We start from the raw sequence: 21,586 nt of genomic DNA on the forward strand, positions 1-21,586 counted from the left end.
GCTCAATCATCCTGTCCCCATCATCCTGAAGATTGTTCACAAGCTCCTCCTGGCTGAGCAGCTCTTTGGACTTGAAGTCCTGAAGGGGAAGAGAAACTTGATGACAATGGGAGCACACAGGGAGCACAGAGGAGTCTCCTGGGGCACCAGACCCCACGTGGCAGAGGAAAGGCTCCCAAAGCAGAGACATCCTTGTTTGTTTGTTTTTAAAAAAGGAGGGGCTAGGCAAAGCTAAAACAAATTAGACACGCTTGGGCCTCAGAAAGCACCAGGACATTTGTTCAAAGAGCATTTTCCTAAGCAATTATCCCTCTCCTTCCTGGTCCCAGCACACAGCAGTCACTGGGTATTGTACTTTGAGGCTGACGTGACGCTGAGCCCTTCCCTCCCCTCTGACCACTGAGCCTCACCAACAGCTCTGCAATGTACGGTCCCACGTGCCAGCTCAGTGGACAGGAGGGGACACACAGAGCAGCTCATCCTGAACTCCAGTGTGGACCAAGAGTGTCTCTTCCACCTCTGTTTCTGTGCCCAGCGCTATCAGACTGCCCTGGGAAAGCACCAAGCTTAGGGAATAGTGGTGGATGTCTAGGAGGCTGGGATCCATCCTGCAAATCTCCTGCCTCAATGGCAGGACAAGCTACCACCCCCAAGAGCTCACCTCGTACTCCCGACGCACACTTTGGATGTCCATCATTTGGTCACTCCAGTCCTGCTTCAGGATCCTGGTCTGCTGGTCCGTCAGGTAGCCCAGCTCCTTGGTGCAGCCCTGGAGGTGGTGGTACAGGCTGCCCAGGCTCTGCCCTCGCCCGATGGAAGCTTTCTGCCCATGCACACAGGAGAGAGACAGCCTTGGTGCTCAGGCTGAGGAGCCCTCTTCCCCTCCCCTCCTCCCCTCCTCCCCTCCAGGTCCCCGCTCATGTTGCACATCCACCAGGAGATTCCCAGAGACTTTGGTGAGACATGTGCTGCTGCTGCTTGCTCTTATCTGATGGGGCTGCCTTTCCCTTTCCCTCCTTCACAGACGGGATATATTTGTCTAACCAGAATCTCAGGTGTGGGCTGGTGCCCCGGGCGGTCTGAGAGCTGGCCCAGCTCTGCTGTATTTCTCACAAAAGCCATTTGTGATAGTTTCCCTAGGCTAGCTACTAAAAAGAAACCCAGCTCTCTTCCAGCTAAAAACCAGGACACCATTCTTCAGCAGTAACCTTTACAAGCCCAGGACCTTCTTCCTGGCCACCTTGTTTTCTCCAGCTGCTCATTTCCCCTCTGGAGCCCTTGTGTTAGGGATCAGTGGAAGCCTCAATATTTGCAATCCTGATTTGGAAAAGCCGTGAGCTGGGACAGGGTTTGCTACTGCTGCATCTGTGATCCTGTGCTCACCAACATGTCAGCAACTCCAGATCAGTGATCCACAAAGAGGAGAGACGCAGATCTCACCCTCAGCATTCCCTTGAGTGTTCTCATTTTTCACCCATTCCAGGGTGGGGAGGAAATGAGGAAATAAAATGAGAGACACAACTTCACTGTGCAAGGCCAGAGTAGCTCCTGCCCTGAGCTGGGCATTCCCTGTCAATGGGGGAAGATGTTACTCTGCTGTATGATCCCATCTGTCCACAAAACCAGAGAAGCTTACCAGCAAGTCCTTGTACTGGCTCTTTAAATCTGCCACATCCTGTGTTAGAACACGGCCAAGACCGAGGGGGAAAAAAAAAGAAAAAGATAAAGCTGTTATCAAAACACCCTCGGTGGTAGATGCTGCTGAGCTGATCTATGGAAGATGCTTTAGAAAACATTCAGGAACCACCTCTCTGGCCGCTGCATGGTTTGATCTACCCTAGATCTCCCCTGTGCAGAACAAGGGTGGTTATTCACTGTGAGGAGGAGCAGATGGGACACACAGCCACACAGTGAGCAGAGCCCGCAGGGTCTCAAGCGAAGGAACAAGGAGGAGATGGAAGTTGCCTTACCCCAGAGCGGAGATTCTTGATCTGGAGGCCGTAAGCTTCAATCTCCTTCTGAAGGATGTTGTGCTCAGCTATTTGCTTTTCCAGCTCTGCCATGCCGGGGCCGTACTGTCCCTCATTGACTTGTCTCTGTGCAAAAGGAGTTCAGCAGAGATTAAAGCAAAATACTTCAGTTCAGGGAGAAACCCCAGTGAGTGCTGGCAGGGTATGAAGAGATCTGGTATCTGACACCAGTCCAGGAGGAAGTGAAGGGATCTTGTTGGTGGTCACTGTGATTGCCATTGGTTGCCATTTCCCCAGCCATAGACAGGGGCAAAGATAACCAGGACATATAACCCTGGTGTACAAACCTAAGCTGAACCAGCCACCCTTCCCATGGTGACATGCACTGGTTGCACATAGTTACCACCCAACCTTCAAGGCAATCCAAGTTGACTCCAAACTGAGTGCTCCACATACCCAAGACCTTGTAGTGTGAAACTCTATGATGTAGGCTTATAAAGTCCTTGAAGTCACCACCTTCTCCACCCTTTCATCCCACAGCAGGGCTTCTCTACCTGATCCCCCTTCGGTAGCTCTTAATTTGAAGGGGTCAATCAAGAGGGTCCTCCAGATAGTTTTAAGAGGTGGGAGGAGAGTCCTTCTCCTACCCAGAGTTACTTCCACCACCCACAATGTCCCTGCATGATACTGAGCACGACAGCTAGCAAAGCCCTACAGGCAATAGCAGACACTATCTGCTCTTGTAGGAGTTGGGAGAAACATCTAAAAAACAGCTGCTGTTACCATCTTTTGGTCCAGGATCTTGGCCCAGTCTACCCTGGGCCCCACATCAGGGACGTTCAGTTGTTCGTAGAGGGCCCGGTACTCTGCACACAGCTGTGTCACACGGTCGTGGAGCTGCTGAATGCTGTCAAGGAGAAAAGGCACATGTCTCTGTGTCAGCTTGGAAGCGGGAAAACCAAGGTGGGGTTTGTGGAGCCCAGATTTCACTTGTAAGACCCAGGCTACTTTGTTGTCCTTTGTGACACTGGCCTCCTTCAGCAGTGGAGACACTTGTCCTGATGCTTTCCATCTCCAGGGATGTCTCAGGAATTACAACCCAAGAGGAAGCTGCAGGGAGATCAGGGCTGTCCCTTCCCAGGTAGGAAACAACTCTTCCCTCCTGATTTCCATCTGGAAGGGCTGGAGAGTAAAGAGAAGCAAAGCACCAGAGGCCAACTGAAGCTCTTCTCCCCTTCAAACACCCACCTCTGACTCTGTGCTCGCCTGGACAAAAGGCATTAATTTTAGGAAAAGCAGAGGAAAAGGGGATTTCCCTGGGAGTGGGGCCACATTTTAGCACTGCATTTTTCTGGTACCTTTTACGAGAGCTCCCAGATAAGTCTGGAGACTCTCGGGTGATCGCTCTGGCAGCTGCCCTGCACTCCGCTCTCCGTACTGACAGGAGCCCTGATTTTAAAGCTAAAGTCTATGGAAAGAAGGGTGAAACTGTACCTCTCATGGCAATGACTGGGGCTCAGCCTAGATCATAGGGGGTTTCCCAATTGCTCAGTGTTCCTGTCACACCAGTTCCCCCCCACGCCCCCCCCCATACTCACTCTTTCTCTATCTCAATAGCCTGAGGGTGTTTCAGCCGCTTGGCACGGTCCACATCCAGGAAGAGGTCCTTCAGCAGGGTCTCTGCTTCCTTCAGGTTCCTGGCATTCTCTGGCTGGAACTCAAAAGCCTTGTTCTTCTGATGATTGCTGGCATCCTGGAGACCAGGAATGACAAAGAATAAAAGCCTGGTTGGACCACAGGGACCTCACAAAACTCTCCTTGGCAAACACAGAGGACCTGGATGTTCAATGCACCAACCACAGAGGAACCCCAGTGCAAGGGTGCAGCTGGGAAGCGTATGCCCAGCCAAGCTGCTTGCTTCAGCATCTCTGCCACCCAGGGGACCAGTATGGGTCAGGCTGGCTGTTGCCTCCAGAGTTGCTGGGAGGCACAGGGTTGTGAGATGAGACAGCCTTGGCTGTGGGGAGCATGAGACACTGAGCAGAAAGCACTGAGGGCAGAATCTGGGAGGCCCTGGTGTGCAGCCCCAGGGGCTGGGAGGCTCTGCAGGGTACTTTGTTCCTCCCCAGCCTCAAGGCAGCCCCCAAACCTGCACCAGCAAGCTGGTGCACAGAGCAGACACCTGACCTGTTATCCTAGACACTGCATTTCTAGGCAGAGCCTTTCACCTTCCCACCACCCTCTGCCACAACTCACCTGCTTGAGTCTGGACTGTGTCTCCAGGATGTCCTTCTCCACCTGGTCAGCGTTTGTCTGCATGCGGGAGATGAGCACAGCCAGCTCATTTGTTGAGGACCTGAGAAGGGGAGAAGCAAAGCAGAGGGGTGGGTGAAAGCAATTCTCACCCTCTTCATTACTGACCAAGACCTGACACAGGTGTGGTTCTTCAGGCTTTTCCCCATGTCCTCCTGGGTCTCCAAAGAAAGCATCTAAGCTGTGGCCAAGAGCAAGGATGCATATATGTGAAGGTAAGAGGTGGCATGTTCAGAGGGAGCAGGCGGTGGCACAACTCCTTGCTGCAGGACACAGCAGATGCTCAAAAGTTTGTGTGGATACAAAAAGCATTGGAGGGAAAAAAAAAATTGCTTTAGGGCCCCCAAATGCACTGACACGACATCTGGGTTGGGAAAACCCAATGCCACAGATGGCTGGAGGCCAGGAGGGCACCCTGCAGAGGCAGAACAAGATGCTTGCCCTGTTTGGAGGCGCTTCCCTGGATGTCTGCCCTTGGCAGAGGTGGGTAAGATGGCCCTTCAGCCTGATCCAGAACTTCCATCCCGTGGTCTTGTTTCATGTGAAGTGCTCTGCAAGTTCAGCTCCTTAAGGTGCTGGAGGGACCAGTGCCACCCCAGGACCAGGGAGAAGTGGACAAGGACTTGCTACACAGACTACAACCTCTCTGGGTACTGTGGGCTCTTGCAGTCATGCTGCTTTCAGGGCTTGGGAACTAGTTTCCCAAGGCCATAGTGCAACTACAGCCTTCCTCGCCCCAGTGAGGATTCACTGGAGTCTCCATCAGGCCATTGCCTGTTGCCTCTCACCTCAGTGCCATCACACAACTGATGGGTACCATCACAGAACTGATGGGTACCATCACAGCCCTTATACCATCACCACTGTTGGGAATGAGCACCCAGAGTCCTGTCAAAACAACTGGATCCAGAACCCACAGCAAGGCACAGAGAGGTTCCCACAGCTGCAGCCCCAAAGCTCCTGTGGACAGGGAAGCACAAGGCCTGGTGCCACCTTTGTCCTCATGTCCTGTGGCTTCTAATAGCACCCGGCCCTGGGGATGGAGTCAGCCCTACCAGGATGTGGGCGAGCAGAGGTGGGAGGGTGGGGACTGATAGCATCAACCAGGGACTGGAGCCCTTGGATGACTGCTGGTGGGACAAAGTTCAGCAGAGGCTCAGCTTGCTTACATGCCAACTCTGGAGTCTGAGAACAGAAGGGAAGAGCTTGAGCAGCAGCAATGGACATTGCATGGGGCTCAGTTGGTACAACCTGTCCTCTGTGCCTTTGGTGGAGGAAGAAGGCAGGAGAAAGGTGATGTCCTGCAGCAGAGCTACCCACATTTGCCCTCCAGCCACATTATTTCCTTCCTAGCCCCTGAATCCAGCAAAGGACAGGTAGAAGTTCCCTTAATGGCCCTGTCATTGCTCCAGTTGCTTATCATGGCTCAGTCATTGCTCCAGTTGCTCATCATGGCTCCAGCTATTCCATGGTTCATCCCAAAGGCTGGAGCAGATGCTGGGATGTTCATTTATTACCCCCCCAAGTGACTGTAAAATGCTAGCGAGTGTCACGCTCACCCCAAGCCAAGCACTCGGATGCCACAGACGAGCTCATGGTTTAAGTCAGCTCAGCCCACGTGTGGCTCTGGAGGAGGTGCAGCCCCAGCTCTCCTGCTCTCAGCATCCTCCTCTGCCCTTTCTCTGATTCCTCCCTTGGTTTTGATTTCCCAAGAGGGCAGCGTGGGCCTGTGATGCAGCAGCTCCCTCAGAGGCTTTGGGTTGGCAGCGTCTCCTGGCCGTGCCTCAGCTTCCCTGCCTGCAAAACGCATGTCAGCAAAGTAAATGGGTGACTGCTGCGCTCTGGCAGTGTCCTCTTCTACAGGGTCCAATTCCAGGGACCACAGAGCCCAAGCAGGGCATTAGCCTTCATCATCATCCTCATCAAAACATCACTGTCTGCCACAGCATGTCCTTTATATCCTGTTAAACACCCCTCCTACCCCATCTGTGCCCCAGGGATGCCTTTCTTCAGGTAAGCTGCACTGCTCAGGGAGATGAAAGGTGGTCCTAAGTCCCACCACAACAGGGTGGGTGAGAGCAGTGCAAAGCCAGGACTCAGTCTTCGTGAGCCTGAGCCTGTGGCAGGCTGGAAGCTCTAGGAGGTTCCCCCCCATCCCCAGGAGGTTACACAATCTCCTACTCATCCCTGACACGCCTGGAATGAGGTGGTGTCCCATGAGCAAATACTTGAGCACCACCCAAATTTCCTGCCTGGGCTCTCTGTGCAGGGAGGAGAGAGTGAGTCACGGGCTGGCTGCTGTCCCAGGGGATGGACGCCTCTCCCCATGCACCAAGGAGAATACCATCCACCCCAGAGGTTGGGCTGAACTCAGCTCTCACCTGGGAAGAGTCTGAATGAGGTGTTCAGTTTGAGATCCCCTGTGATATGACTGCAGATACTTCCGTGCATCTCCAAGAGGGGAGAAGTGAGGGTCTGTCCTTCCCAGGGAGGGTTGATTGCCAATAAAATCCTGCTTATTCCTTGTGGTATTCCCTTCCTGGCTGAAGGAAACACAAGGACAGCCCATCTCTTGGTTCACAAGGCTGGATACACAAACCAGCTTTGTTTAGGCCAAGCCACAACAGAACTATGGATTGAAAAGATCTCAACAGCCTCCTGGTCACAGGGACTCAGTCTTGCCCATTCCCAGGCTGCGCTGCCTTTGCACTGCACAGGGCACCTGAGGTTAGAAACAAGGATGTTGTTGCAAACAACCTCATCTTCAGGGAACGAGTGATGCTTCCTGGAGAGCATTGTCTCAGAAGCAGAAGTGGCCTCCCCTGCGTGTCCTGGAGTGGAAAACCAGGAGGTATCCATGCCAGTCAAGGGGGGAAGCTTGGTAGAGGAGGAGTCTGGGACCTTGTAGGTGGAAAGGGGCTTGTCCAGCCCTGCAAGCAGCCAAACCACTTCAGTCTGCAAAAGAACAGTCTGGATGTTTGAGGGGTGCTGAAGCCAGGTAGGGGATGTTCCAGGAGGGAAAGGGTGTCCTGGGAGCTCGAGGAAGGCCCAGTGCATGAGTGGAGAAGCCATCTGTCCTCAGCTGAGCCTCCAACCCTCATCATGCTCCTTGGTCAAGGTGGGAGTGATGCTGAGGAACCTGCTTGGTCTTTGCACACTTGGAGAAGGGCCCAAACAATCACAGACCCTGCTATCCCAACCACAGACCATGCAGAGAGGAGCACAAGCTTCTCCTGTCCATGACAACACCCATCCACACAGCCTGCAGTGACACAGATACATCACCATCTTTCCTTGGGGCTGTCCTCCTGCCCCATCCCTGCAGCCCCCAGAAGAAGCCCTCACTCAACAAGAGCTGACCACAGCCAGACTGCACATTTCAGAGTGAAGACATTGACACTTGGGCTGCAGAGAGGTAGCCTGGCATCAGCTGGGATCCAAGGAGCCACAAGCTCACTCATGCTCACGTTGGGCATCCCTCAGGTCCAGGGTCCAACTCCACATACAGTGCGTGTGTCCAGCTGCAGCCCTGGGCTGGCCAAGACCAAGGCTTGGCAGAGCTCCTCCTGCTCCTCCACCTCAAAGGCAGGGCAGGCCTCCTCCCTAGGGCTATCTCATGCCTAGAAGAGGCAGAACACTATTATTATCGTTATTAATTAGTTCATTTCTCATACCACTTTCTGCCTCCTAGACAGTCCAACTGCACGCAAGGGACAGTGTCTCTTAGCAGGAGCAGGACCGTCCCCCACTCCTGCCAGAGCATGTTTGGGCAGGATCACAGCACTCACCCTCTTCAGATCCCAACCTGCTCCATCCCTTCCTTCCAGGGGACTTTGCTTTATGGCCACAAGGCAGACCCCAAAGCTGGGCCTGTTCTCCCTGACATGCAGAAGTCCTTGCACACTCCGATCTGCCAGCCCAAGCTGCTCACAGCAGACCACCAACAACCTCCCTCCAGCACTGAGTTAGTCCCCTGAGCCCGTGCCTGTCCCCCTGGGGACCACACTGCTCTAAACTGATCGGGGAGAAGCAGAGGGAGGCGGTGGCAGAAGCAGCAATGCCAGGAGGTGATTAAACCAGGAGATGACTTGCCAACCACCTCCAAAACCACCCACAGCCTTTGTCAAGATCGTACCTGGGCAGCCAGTCCAGCCAGATCTGATTCAGTTCCACCTTCTCATGAATTTTCCCTTTCAGCCCCACAGTGTGCCTCCTCCTAGAGCAGGGCACAGTGAGGATGCTCCTTGGGGACAAACCTGGACTTGCTACCACCTCCCTGGGATGCATCCGTGGAGTAGGGACAGCAAAGGGCCCTGCGAGCCAGGGTGCTCAGCACCATGGTCCCAAGGACTGAGATGAGGTACCTCTCTAGGGGTCTGTGCCAGCAGCAGCACCTGTTAATTGGGAACCCCCGGAGGGAGGGAACCTTGGCTGCTGCTGAGGTTCTGGCCTCAGGGCGACCAGGAGCAGCTATGGGCCACCAGCATTTTCTTGGGGCTATCTGCAGAGCATGTGCTGGCAGCTGGTCCTAAGACAACTCATCACCTTCATTTTCTCAGCTAATGAGCACTGACCAAGCACCGGGCCATGGCCAAACCAATTAGCCTTTGTGTGATGGTTGGTGCCTCCTAAAACAAGCACGACTAGCTCAGTAATGGCCACACTTTCGGCTCCAGCCTCCATCCTGCACAGGGAATATGTGTGAGGTCTTCACCAGGATGTGACTCCAGTTATCCTGAGAGCCTCACACTGGGGGAGAACCTGGCCCAAGCCCGTCTGCATCATCACAGGGGCCGTGGTGAGCTGTCCTAGGAAGCCTCATGCAAAATCCCCAGCCCAGGTTTGGAAGCCAGCGTGCAGCCCAGGCTGGGGAGGTGGATAGATTGCATTAGCAAGACTAAGAACAGAGGCTGACACAGCTCTGGGGCTTCTGGGGAGGTGTCTCACTGCAATCAGGCCCCAACAAAGGCTTGGTGTTCAGAGAAGCCCCAAATCTGTCTTCCTGATGATTTTGTGAGAGCTCAGCTCCACTGAGGCAGAAGCTTCCTATGGCAGGGCAGTGGGCCAGCTCCCAGCACCCACACAGCCTCTGTGGGACCCCACTTCTCCCCAGGTCCCACTGCCCTGCCCGGCAGCACCCAGCCACCACCCTCCTCAGTGGCTGTTTGCTAACGTTGGGTTTGACCCCCATAAACGGCACAGTTGGGTGCCAGCACTGTGCTGTGTCCACCCAGATCTGTACTCACACCATCCCGGGCTGCTGCTGTTGGTGGCCCCAAGTGATGGGACCAGCACCCCCTTTCTCCCTCCAGATCCCCTCCTCTTCAAAACAAACCCCTTGGCAAAATCCTCAGCCTCTAACCCTGGCTGGGGACAGGGATCCTGCAGAGTCAGTCCCCTACCACCATGAAATGCAAAATTGCTGAGGGAAGGTGGAAAATAATCCTGAGTTGGCAGCTGCAGCTCTCTCTGTAGGAGCACCCCCTCCCACAGGAGCATCCCGGTCCCATCACACATCTTGCTCCCCAGAGCTTAGGGAATCTCTTCAGAGGACAACGTGACTCTTATGATGCTTTTGGTGCTGCCTCAGATGGGGTCTAAAAGAGGCAACCTCAGTTTTTTGACATGCAGAGATCCAGCCTGTCACCAGGATGGATTAAACAGTCACCAGCAAACCCACTCCTCACCCACCTTCACCACCTGAGCAGCACCAAACTGAGCATTCCTCTCCTTCCCAGGGCAGCATCACACCAACCTCACACAGCCAGCAGATCCAGGGATCTCACATCCAGGCTGGTATCTGCATCACCATCAGGCAGATCTTGCTCCACACAAGCAAAGAGGCTGCGTTGATTCTCCCTACCCCCTACCTGCCCAAAAGGGGCTTTGCACCTCCCTGCCCAACACTGCTCTGAGCACATCTTCAGGCATGGCACATCCCAGGGGCTGGGGCACAAAGCCCACCAGAGACAAGGACAACAGCTGGGGCAGCTCCCAACAAGCCCCAACTTTCTGGCTGCTCCACAAAGAGGCATGGTTCTTAGGGTGGGTTAGGAGACATCAAGAGCTCTTCCCTTGTCTTCCCCCAGGGTCCACAGGACAGCTTAGAGAGAGAGGAGGAGAACTGCACTTACTTGCTAGGTTTGACAGGGGAACTTCTGTTGGGGGAACTTCTGCTCGGGGAGCCTTTGCCCACCCCCTTGAACATGTTGATGAGGTCCCAGCTGGTCTCCTGGAGTCTGCGAAGTTGTCGTGGACGCTGGCTTTCTGCTCCGGTCTGTTGGGATGGAATGATGAGACTCGGCGAGGGCAGGTCGGCAGCGTTTCTGGGAGGCTCCTCCCCAAACGCAGGTGAGCAGCAGCAGAGATGGAGGCATATATGAAAAAATTACTCGAAAAACCAGTTTGGAATGGCAAGAGCAGAGCCCCAGAGGGAGAATGGGAGACCTCACCCTGGCTTCGAGAGTGTTTTGGCACACACAGCCGCAGCCGTGCGGCAGTTTCCCAGCGGAGGGGCAGAGAGCACGGCCTTGGCAGGGAATAAATGTCTGCAAACGTGACTTTGAGTGGGTGCACTGCAACTGCTGAGACACATCTTAAAACATCTTCTTGCATTAGCTGTTTAAAATGCTAGAGAAGCAACAGAAGCCCTACAGATGAAGCCAACCAAGAGTTGTCCAAGGCAGCAGCAGCAGTTTGGGAACCACCAACTCACAGAACATGATGTTATTTTGTAGTTCAGTAAACTTTTGGCCCAGGCTCAGCACAAGGTGGCCCTGGCTCCTGGCAAAACACCAAGGGCTTGTGGCAAAACTAAGGTCAGCAGCTCCAGCATAGCCTCATCCAGCAGGACTCAGGCTCTGGGACACACTTGGGTACCAGAGTCCCAAAGACCTGGGTCTGGGGTGGGGGTCTACCTAGACTCTCTGTCTACGCAAGACCTTAGAGCAGGCTTTGCCTCTGGGCAGCTCTTTCCCCTATGGAGCAAAGGTTGAGAGTCCCCACTGATTCCCAGTACAGCCCAACAACTGGCATCTCCATGACTCCTGGGAATGCCCATCCAGGCCATGCTGCACAGTGGGGCTGCCCAGCCCCACAGCTCTCCTAAACCACAGCAAGGGCCAACTGCTGTCTACATCCTTTCGGTTTCAGATAAAGCAAAGTTCAAAGTTTCCCACAAACCAGGAGCCTTGTGTTTCAGGCTGATCCATCATGGATCCCACAGGGATATGGGATCTTTATCCTGTGCAGGACCAGGGAGGGAGGGCAGAGGATGGAGGAGGAAGGGGGCAGGAGTAGATGGGGACCACAGCCCCCATGTAAGCCCCAGCCACTTGTGATGCTGACACAGGTTTCTGGCTGTTCTCTTTAAATTGGCACAAAACAAATCACACTTGTCTCACGAGAGAGGGAGAGACACACATGGGACGAGGCTCCTTTGCAAGGGCTTTGCTTTCTGCTATGGTTTTACTCTTCTACAACCCTACCTCTTCATGGTGGTATCGTATTTTGGCCTTGTTTGTCACACTGGGATCTCAGAAGCATGAAGGCAGGAGGTCCCCAGAGCTCAAAGCACTGGGAGGCAGCTGGTGTGGACCTTAGGAGGAGTAGTGACCTCTCCTCCAAGGAGCCCAGAGTTAACAGAGACCTGCTTCAGGGTCTGTCTTTGCTGTGTGGGGGTCTACAGAGTGGACCACTCCTTTGCCATTAACATCAACTGACCAACGACAGTAACGATGCTCCAGAGCTGCTGGAGATCCCCAGGGAGAAGGAACCAGCAGAGCGTTATCACCTGCAGCCTACAGGACCAGACCCTCCTGGATTTGCATTCAAAGGCTTACAGCAAGCCGAAGCATTGCCAGGGAGAAGAGTTGAGAGCATTTAAGGCCAAGTAGACCTCAGTTTGTACCCACGCAAAACAGGAACACGCAGGAGCCCACGGCCGCGTGGGACAAGCCCTTCTCCACAGGGCTGTTTGCACAAGCCAGGAGAGGATCAATCCCCTTTGCACTCAAAGGAGACTAAATTGAAGCAGATTGACTGGCAGTAATCCCCTGGAACACAGCGTGCTGGCACATGGAGGAAGTTCCAAGAATTAACACAAAAAGCAAACCAAGCACACACCAACCCACCCCCCCCCCACCCCGGACAACCTGCTTCCCAAGCCATCCATCACCCACAGCCTGCAGCCCAGGCCTGGAGCTCCTCAGCCGCAAAGCTTCAAAACAAGCACCTTCCTCTCCTCTGTTTAACAAGACAGAGGTGTGATCCTTCCCCCAGCCAAGTCCCCACCTGGCAAAGATCCCTTGGAAAGCCAGAGACTGGTCTTTGATCTCGCCCCTGTGCACACACAGACGCGCGCTCTGGCAGCAGCAGACGGGACGGACAAACACGGGGCTGATCTCAGGGCTGATGTGAGCAGAGGCAGCGTGCTTGGCAGAGGAGCACCCGGCTGTTTGCAGACGGTGTGAGACACAAGCCAGAGAGCTGGGCCAGATCCTGCCTGCTTTTGAGCCCTGGCCCAGGAGATAGCCTTCCTGCCGGCGAAACTGCGGTGGAGGGACCTGCCTCTTCCTCACTCAGGCAGACATGGTGGGAGAAGAAGAAGACCCAGCCCGCTCACCCCACACAGATCCCACGCAAGGGGCCAGCTCTTTGCTGGAGGAGCAGGGCTCACCCAGCCCTCAGCAACGCCCCGAGGGGTCTGTCACCATCCCAGCCTCAGGAAACAAGAGTGGCAGAGGGAACCATAGACAGATTCAAGGATGGCTCCGGGGTGACAGGTCTTACCATGCCAGCGCCCCTGCCACCAGAGTTTCTGCTGCAGCCCAACCCCTGCTGCGAGGGGAGGGATGCTCTGCCTGCTGCCAGCCCAGCCTCCCCCGCTCTGCGATGACCACCACGACCTGCACGCGTGAAGGGGATGCTACTGCAAGAGTCCTCAGGGGAATACTTGGGACAGGCACTGCTTGCTCACCCCCCAGGGCTTCAGTCCAGGTCACTTTCAGATCCACTGTGAATTTTGTTCAGACCAGCCCCAACCACGCCAGGGCAGAGTACGATGGTTAACCAAGGCCCTGCAAGAAGCAACAGGCAAGGAGACTAGTTCAACCAGTTCTCCACCACAGCCACCCACACAGCTGTGCCTGGCACTTGGATCTGAACCCAAAACCCTGTGCAGGACTGCCTCATGACATCCTTCCTCCTCTACAGCTGGAAACCTAAGCACAAGTCTCCAAGGAGACCATCCAAAACAGCATTACCAAGGACCTCCCACCTCCTGGCCACCCCTTGATCCCAGGAAGGCACCCCCCACCCCACCCAGCTGTATTCCCAATGTGATTGCTCTGCAGTGCAAGAGCTGCCTTGCCCAGGTGAGATCATCTATGGGGAGGTCAGGGGTAGGCTGCCTTCCTTGCATTCCAGGTGGACCAGCCTTAAAAATCTTGCCACTGATGTACAGACAAAACCAATCCAAGAGGAGGTGGTGTCTTGCCCAGGCAGATCCCCAGCCAGGCTACAGCTCACTTTGGGGGCTGAGACCTGTCTCCTGGGGGTATAGACCTGGGGGTGCTCTGGCAGAGCTCCAGCCACAATAAGAGATGCTATGGGAAGCCACATCATGGTAATTTTATTCACTTTCCAGAAGCAGATCTGGGGGTTGATGCCAGTAGCCTGGAGCTGTGCCAGGGTGCAGTTGCCTGGTTTTACAGAGCAGTCACACAACCAAATGCTTCTCGCTGCTCATACGGATGAGTAGGTCGCCTGCAGGGACAGATAGCAGGCACAGCTGCGTAGAGTACCTTGGTGAGCAGGTAACATTTCAGGGAAGGAAAGATTTCAGAAACAATCCTGGACTAATCTTTCACACAGATCTTCCCAAGAATTGGCCAGAGGAGGAGTTTAGATCAGGCAGGCCTCTCAAGTTTTTACAGAGATGATGGCTTAATACAACCCATAAACGATTTACCTGCTAAGACCATTTGCCCTCTGGATGACAACACACTTGACTTTTCTGTGTCTCTCCTCTCCCCTCCTGATCACCCTCTGCACACCAGTCCTTTGGCTGACTTTCCTTCCCCCTTTACCTCCTTGCTTTTGAATTTCTTCATTCTCAAAAATCATTCTCCTGGGAAACGATGTGCTACAATGAAAGCAACAAGCAGAGGCCCTACACTGCACAAGCCTCCCACATCACACCACCAACAGCTGCTCCTGGCCAGACACCCTGGGGAAAACTCCAGCCTTAAAGTCTTAAACGACCATGTAGATGTGGGTGCCTACAGCTGAGCAATGGAAGGACCTTTACAACAAACTGAATGGTTGGGAAGTAGGAGGAAAAAAGCAGGAACCATCAGTGAGCACAGATGGAGGAGGGTGGTTGGGGTTTAGTCTTTGATGTACCTGAAAACAGCCTTGATTTATCCATAGAACACCACCTATGGAGGAGCAGTTAATGCATCTCCTCACCCATGTAAAGCACCTGCTAATGATTCATCCCTCTTTCCACCAAGTAAAACCATCTCACCAACTGCCATGCCCAGCACCCACCACCAATGACAAAAATAGGAAGAATTTCACAGCCTCGTGGTCAGACAGGCAGAGCCCAGCAGCTGGAGAAAGGTTCCCTACCCTCTCATCTCACCTCTCATCTTCACTCCCGTGAAAAAGCAGAGGTAAGTCACAGCCTCTCCTGCCCACGCTCAGCATCCGATTTTTATTTCTAATATTTTTCACAGAATCACAGGATGTCAGGGATTGGAAAGGACCTCGAAAGATCATCCAGTCCAATCCCCCTGCCAGAGCAGGAACCTAAATGAGATCACACAGGAAGGCATCCAGGCAGGTCTTGAATGTCTCCAGAGAAGGAGACTCCACAACCTCCCTGGGCAGCCTGTCCCAGTGCTCTGTTTTGAAGAGATGCAGGAGGCTGCAGAGAGGGAGGAAGCTCTGTAACTGGGACAGATGCTTTACCATGCAGAGATGCTGATTGTTTGGCAACAGGACCAGCCCTGACCAAGACTTGTTGCAAAGGACACATGAGCTTTGCTACTGGAGACAAAGGCTGTAAGCCTTGGGCTGTCCTCAGTGAGTGGGAAACCCTCCTAAGAGTCTCCAAAGCCATGGAGAACAGGGGATCATGAAGAGCAAGGCATGAAGAGCAGCCATGGGAGTCAGGAGACACAGACCCCTGGATGTTCACCATCTTGGGAGGTATCAGAGCATGTTCCCACCATGCACAAGTCAGCCTCCTTTTCCCCCGCAGACACCAGGGGCAACACCTTTTCATATCATCTGTTCCCCAGCCCTTTTTCCTCTTTGTGAAGCAGCTTTCATACAAACCAAAATGAAACTCCAGAGTCTCAGAATAGCCCACCTACTTTAAAAAATTGCTGCCCCACTGACAAAATAGGACACTTGATTTTTCTCAAGTCTAAAATTCCTCAGTCCTCAAACCTCATTTTGCTTTGCTTTATCTTTACCAATTGATAAGCAGAAGGGAAGTGCGAGGGCCCCTGCACTTCTCCCTCCAGGTTTCATTAAGACCCATTAAAAATCTTGCTGGGATGGGGCTGGGCTCAGCCAAGGTAAGCAGAGTTTGGCTTCAGAGCAGCTCAGCTCCAGGGACCTTTCCCCAGAAGAGACCAAATCCAGCACAGCTCCTCCTCCCGAATGGAAAATCTCCTTTGTATTTCTCTAAATTTGCACCACACCATCATGTTAACAGCTCAGTCCCAAGGCTTTTTATGGACTACTCATCCCTAGACCCTTCAGACATCAAAAGGACCTGCCTGCTTCCCACCCCATCACCTGTCCACCCTCATTACAGCATCCAGCATCTTCTGAGTTGAAGCCCTAGAGCTAACGAGCAGGACATCGTGGCAATTCCCTACAGCAGCTAATGTGTTGGCCTAATTTTCCTCTCCCCAGAGGATTAGCAAGGCTGTAATAGCACTAAATACATTCACTAATGGCAGATTCTCAAGACACTTTGTCTGGAAAACTTGTTTATAACTTACAGGATCGGATCTGAACAAAATGTGTCCTAGATCATTAACCAGACAAGGAGAGGTAATTAAACACCTGCCTGGAAAGGCAACCTTCACACACACACAGCACCGCTGGAGAAGCACCTTGTGAAATCAGGGTGGGAGAGCAGAGTTTTTTGGGGTAGGTTTTTTCAAGTTTCCCAGAAAAGCTGCTTTGTTCAAACAGCAGCACCCTGGAGAAGGGACCGTCCCCTCCAAACACTCAGCTGAAGCACAAGGCAATCAGCTCACATTGGGATGATGGAAAGTGAAGTGTGAGGACAGGTTTGCTCCCTTCTCGTGCATCCACACTCAAGGGCAACGCAATTTGCCCTGTAATGTGCAAAAATACCTGCAGGATGTTGTATCGGTGGCCAGCTGAAACACGTACACCTGGAACAGCTCAAAGGTGTGTACCTGCTTGGGAGAAAAACTCCTGGCCTTGATACAAAGAGCTGAATGAATCACAGAATCACAGAATGTTGGGGATTGGACGGGACCTCAAAAGATCATCCAGTCCAATCCCCCTGCCAGAGCAGGAACCTAAATGAGATCACACAGGAAGGCGTCCAGGCGGGTCTTGAATGTCTCCAGAGAAGGAGACTCCACCCCCTCCCTGGGCAGCCTGTCCCAGGGCTCTGTCACCCTCACTGTAAAGAAGTTTCTTCTCAAGTTTAAGTGGAACCTCCTGTGTTCCAGCTCACACCCATTGCCCCTTGTCCTACCATTGGGCATCACTGAGAAGAGCCTGGCTCCATCCTCCTGACATTCACCCTTAACATATTTATAAACATTAATGAGGTGACCCCTCAGTCTCCTCTTCTCCAAGCTAAAGAGACCCAGCTCCCTCAGCCTTTCCTCAGCAGGGAGATGCTCCACTCCCTTCATCATCTTGGTGGCTCTGTGCTGGAGAAGATATTCAGGAGAGAGAGGTCCAGGCTGGAGCACTCCATTTGGCAAGAGGTGACGGGCATTAGGAAGGAGGAAGGAGAATGCTCACACACCCTGGCATAGATCATACTCTCAGGCTCCCTCCAAACCAAACCAAGCCCATGGAAGGGCTCCACGTGCAGCACAGGGCTAATGGGGAGAGGAGACAAATCCCTCCTGGGTGACCAAGGTAGGGAGCAGGAGGCAGAGAGCAGTGACAGCCCCTGCAAACCACCTCCCAGGGGGGAGGGCAGCAGTGGAGCCCCATTTTTGGGGACAGAAGGTGCATTGCTGAGCTGGGGTGGCTCACACCCTCTAACCACAGCCTGCCAGCCCAGAGGCCCCGAGTGCTTTTCAGTTGGACATGAATCTCCTGCAAAGCTCCATTTTTGAGCTGCTATTGCCCGATTCAGTGCCTTCTGTGTCACAGGCAGGGAGCAGAGCAGGATGAATCTCTCTTGTCACAACTAATTCTGCGTGGCCAGACTTCGCCTTCCCCGACTTAATTTGCTGCTCTGAGAAAATTAGACGTTCTCCTGCTTCTGTGGAAAAAGTCAAGCACTACCTCTGAAGGTAATTCAGAGGCTTTGATGCTGCTCTTTAGTCATTCGGGCACCACAGCCACAGCATCGCTCCCTGGACTGACCAGGGGCTGGGGATGAGAGTCACTAATCCTCATGCACAGCGTGTGAGCCTCGGGCAAACTTCATCCACCACCATCCTGCAGCTCAGCATGGGAGAGGCAAGATTATTTCCAGAGCAAGAATTTTATCTTTAATAACCTCAGTACTACCAGTGCCCAGCAGTGGAGGAGTTTGCCAAAGTTCATAGTACAGCAGTGCCTTGAAATGCTAAGGACACACTAGGACCTGGGTCTGAATTTGAATTCAATGGCACTGGAGAACATGAAAGCTACGCCCAAGGCCACGTGCACACAAGACATGCAAACTACACCCTTCGAAAGTGGTTTTAAACCTCCCCCTCTGAGACATTACTGTTTTTTAGGCCAGAGGTGGGAAGGTTTTCACCCCAGTTTATTCAGAGACAGGCTGGGGATGCGGAGGGGGAGATGGACACAGCCGCCTCCCTCCCATGCCAACCCTCGCACGCAGGAGTTTGTACTCGGGTTTAGCTCTAACCCCAACATTGTGATCTGGCACTCAGCACAGAGCAGTGCACTGATCATTCATTCACCAGTGCAAAAAAGTAAATCCCCAACGCAAACAAAAACAAACAGAGGGGACACTCAGGTTACTTGCACTGGATGCTCTGGAGCAAGGACCCCCCGGCTCTGTCCCCACCCCAAGCCCACCGTGATACACTCCCACCAGAGATGGGATTTTTGCAGCAACAGCAGCAGTTACCTGGCTGGCAGTTGAGGTGACTTAGTAGCAGGATAGCAAAGGATGGAGCCTCTCCTCCTCAGGGCAAGGAGACCTCACCCAGAGGGAGAGGGCGAGGGAGCGGCTGCATTTCACAAACCTGTTCACGCTCGGCACGCTTTGGGTGAGCCCGCCAAGCGAGAGCCCAGCGCCAACCTTTGCTGGAGGTGTGTCCCTCCAAAGCGCTGCGTGATCAGCTCCCAGAGCACAGAATCACTCCACACCAAATCCTCCAAGTGCCAGGGACAGAGGGGTGACCAGGGCAGGTCCCAGGATGAAGAAGGACTCGAGCAGTGACCTGGGTTTCTGAGCTGGGCTGGAAAGGCAGCCACAGCCCACAGCACTGCCCAGCACTTCCTCAATCCAGAGCAGGGGAGGGAGGAAAAGGCAAAGCAGCCACGAGAGCTGCTGCTGCTCCTGCCTCAGCCCCAGGAACACTCAGAGCACACAGGCTGCTGCAAGCCCACCTCTGCCGAGCAGCTTTCAGGATCATTGTCTCCCTCCCCTTCCAATTACATCCTTCCTCTTAGAGCTTCCAGGGCACCACCGTGCATCCCTCCTGCCCAGAGCAGAACGGGCTCTTCCTGGGCAGGCAGACTGACCCCCCAGCTGTTCTTATGCTTGCAAATAGCAATCCCATCCTGAAGAAAAAGAGGAGCAGCCACACACAGTCAAGATCACATCAAATCACTCCTTTAAGTGAGAAAACTCCCGGTGTACACCCCCAGCTGAACACGATGGGGTGTTTGTGTTCGTAGCTCTAACAGGGCAGTTGACAAGCTATGCGGGAGCACAGACAAAAGCATCTTCTCCCAAGAAATGGTTGGACAAGGGCCTCCCACACCTAAATTCCAGGGACTGCAGCCCTTCCCTGCCAGGCTGCCAGCTGAACCTGCAGCCCACTCATCCCAATATCGCAGCCACAAAGGCCTGAGAACCCCCTGCCAGTGCTCCCTTGGGACGCCTCCACCTGAAGCAGCCCGGATTAGACAGCAATTGTTTTCTCCAGTAACCAAATACCTTCAGTTTAAAATACCTCCAATTCCTTCTTTTAAAGGAGGCAGAGACTGTTATTTAGCAGCTCCCAAGACAGACTATTACTAATCCCACATGTGACCTCTCATTTCTCTCTTTAAACTGCCTGGTTTGTCTCATGCTAATAATTTCTCACAGGTTCCATTAGTCCGTCAAGACCCATCCATGGTCACCAGACCCCTCAGAGCGTGTGACCAGAAGTGAACAAGGCCCAGGACACAGATGTATCACTGACAGCGGGACCAAAGGCCACGATACACATCTCATTCCTGTTTTAATTGATGCAATGGTACCAGGCATGGCTAGCTCAGCCTATAATTAAAATTCCAGTACTAAACCCAAAGATACTCCATAGGAAAAGCTGATTGAAGGCAATAATCTCGACCATCCTGCTGGAGCTTCCTGTTTGAGGGCAATCATGTGGCCTACTTGCCAATTAATTAATGGAAAGAGAGCAAACACTTTAAAGCAAACAGTGCAGCCTAATGAAAGAGCAAAGCAGTAAGGAAGCAGGTTTCCAGGCACCATAAACCAGTGCTCTGCATCTTGCTCTGGTTGTTTCAGGCACAACTAACACCTGCCAGTTCCAGGGGAACCGCTTGGTTCCATGTGTCACACCAGACACTTCACTTGCCTACGCTGCTCCCTTGTAACTGCCTCACCTTTGCCACTCTGAGCTCCACTGCAGGGCTAAAAGCCTCAATAAATGTTGTGAGTCTGGTTTCCATCATACAGGTGACTTGAGTAACAGTATTACTTCCCCCTTCCCCCTTTTTTTTTTCATTTTTACATTTTCCCCAGTGCCTCATCAGTGCTTCCCACATAATTTAAGTTACAACACAGCTTACAAACCCCGCTCCACTCACTTTCCATTAACACGACATCAAAACAAATAAGCCAAGTTACCTCTGAGAGCAGCAGATGTTGTTATCTGAGCCCTCAGGCAGAAGATCCTTCTCCAGAACTAAGTGGCCATTCTCCAGGGGTTAAGTAGCCCCAGGTGATGGTGTGACCTTGATCCTCTGAATACTTCGGAGGCAGAGTGCTTGGTGTTCTCAATGCTCAACATAAACTACACGCCTCAGAGGTCAGGAATAAAACTTTATTGTTTTCAGATTTCTTATCTGCGTGTTCAACTAATCAGTTACCTGTCAAAAGATGTTTAACATAAAGAGGCCAATTGCTCCTCGCTTTTTGGAACAGTAACCAATTAGAAAGTGGCCGCAGTACAAGTTTCACTGGAATCAATCCAGGCACCACATAGATTTGTGGCAGGAAAGCAGAAAGGAGTTTGGTTTGGTTTGCAAAGTGAAACAGAACAGTTCTCCAAGTGATTTGATATAAAAGCTGAAAAGGAGAGAGCAGCTCAGATTAACGTACACGGAAAGAGGTACCATGAAGCAGATCCACCAGCTGATGCCTGTGCCGGTTGTTGCACGACCTTTCCTTGACTAAAAGGAAAGAAGCTTTATGGGGAGGAGAAATCTGCCTTTCAAGATCAAGTTTTCTAGAAATTGTCATCTGATGAATAAATAGTCTTCCACGCTTTTTTCAGCTCTACGCTTTCCCTTTCTCTTGTAAAATCCTCCTGGCATCCAGAAGCAAAAGTAATTAGTTAAAATTAAACATAAACAAGAAGTGCCTCCTCCTCCTCCCCCTCTTAACTCCTTCTGAGCAGAGTCCTCTCAAAAGCTGTTTTGTACTTTGAGGACTCACAAATCAGATCAACTTTGAACAGAGAAGCAAACATTTATCTTAAAATAATGGGAATTGTTAATTCCTCCCATCCATCTGCCATGCACCTTGCATGGAAAATTCCCATGACAACAACAATCCAAACTTTTAAAACAGTTCTTCTGTTTCCACCCCTATAAACTCTGATGCCTAAAAATGGAGAAACAACGCAAAGACAATCGGTGCAGAAGAG

The 21,586-nt window shown here is 52.7% G+C and overlaps 1 protein-coding gene across 1 annotated transcript in view; it reads right to left on the reverse strand.

The window, feature by feature from the left end:
- EVPL (envoplakin) overlaps positions 1-10,491 on the reverse strand; it is a 26,156-nt gene extending 15,665 nt beyond the window's left edge. Inside the window, exons 1-8 of the mRNA XM_010163673.1 lie at positions 10,418-10,491; positions 4,227-4,326; positions 3,569-3,723; positions 2,754-2,877; positions 1,971-2,096; positions 1,637-1,675; positions 662-823; positions 3-79 (exon numbers count right to left, since the gene is read on the reverse strand). Of these exons, the coding sequence (XP_010161975.1) occupies positions 3-79; positions 662-823; positions 1,637-1,675; positions 1,971-2,096; positions 2,754-2,877; positions 3,569-3,723; positions 4,227-4,326; positions 10,418-10,491 (857 nt within the window). The remainder of the gene's footprint in view (positions 1-2; positions 80-661; positions 824-1,636; positions 1,676-1,970; positions 2,097-2,753; positions 2,878-3,568; positions 3,724-4,226; positions 4,327-10,417) is intronic.
- Between the last annotated feature and the right edge of the window lie 11,095 nt (positions 10,492-21,586).

The sequence above is a fragment of the Antrostomus carolinensis genome, unplaced genomic scaffold (genome assembly GCF_000700745.2).
Source record: "Antrostomus carolinensis isolate BGI_N321 unplaced genomic scaffold, ASM70074v2 scaffold22462, whole genome shotgun sequence".
NCBI lineage: Eukaryota > Metazoa > Chordata > Aves > Caprimulgiformes > Caprimulgidae > Antrostomus > Antrostomus carolinensis.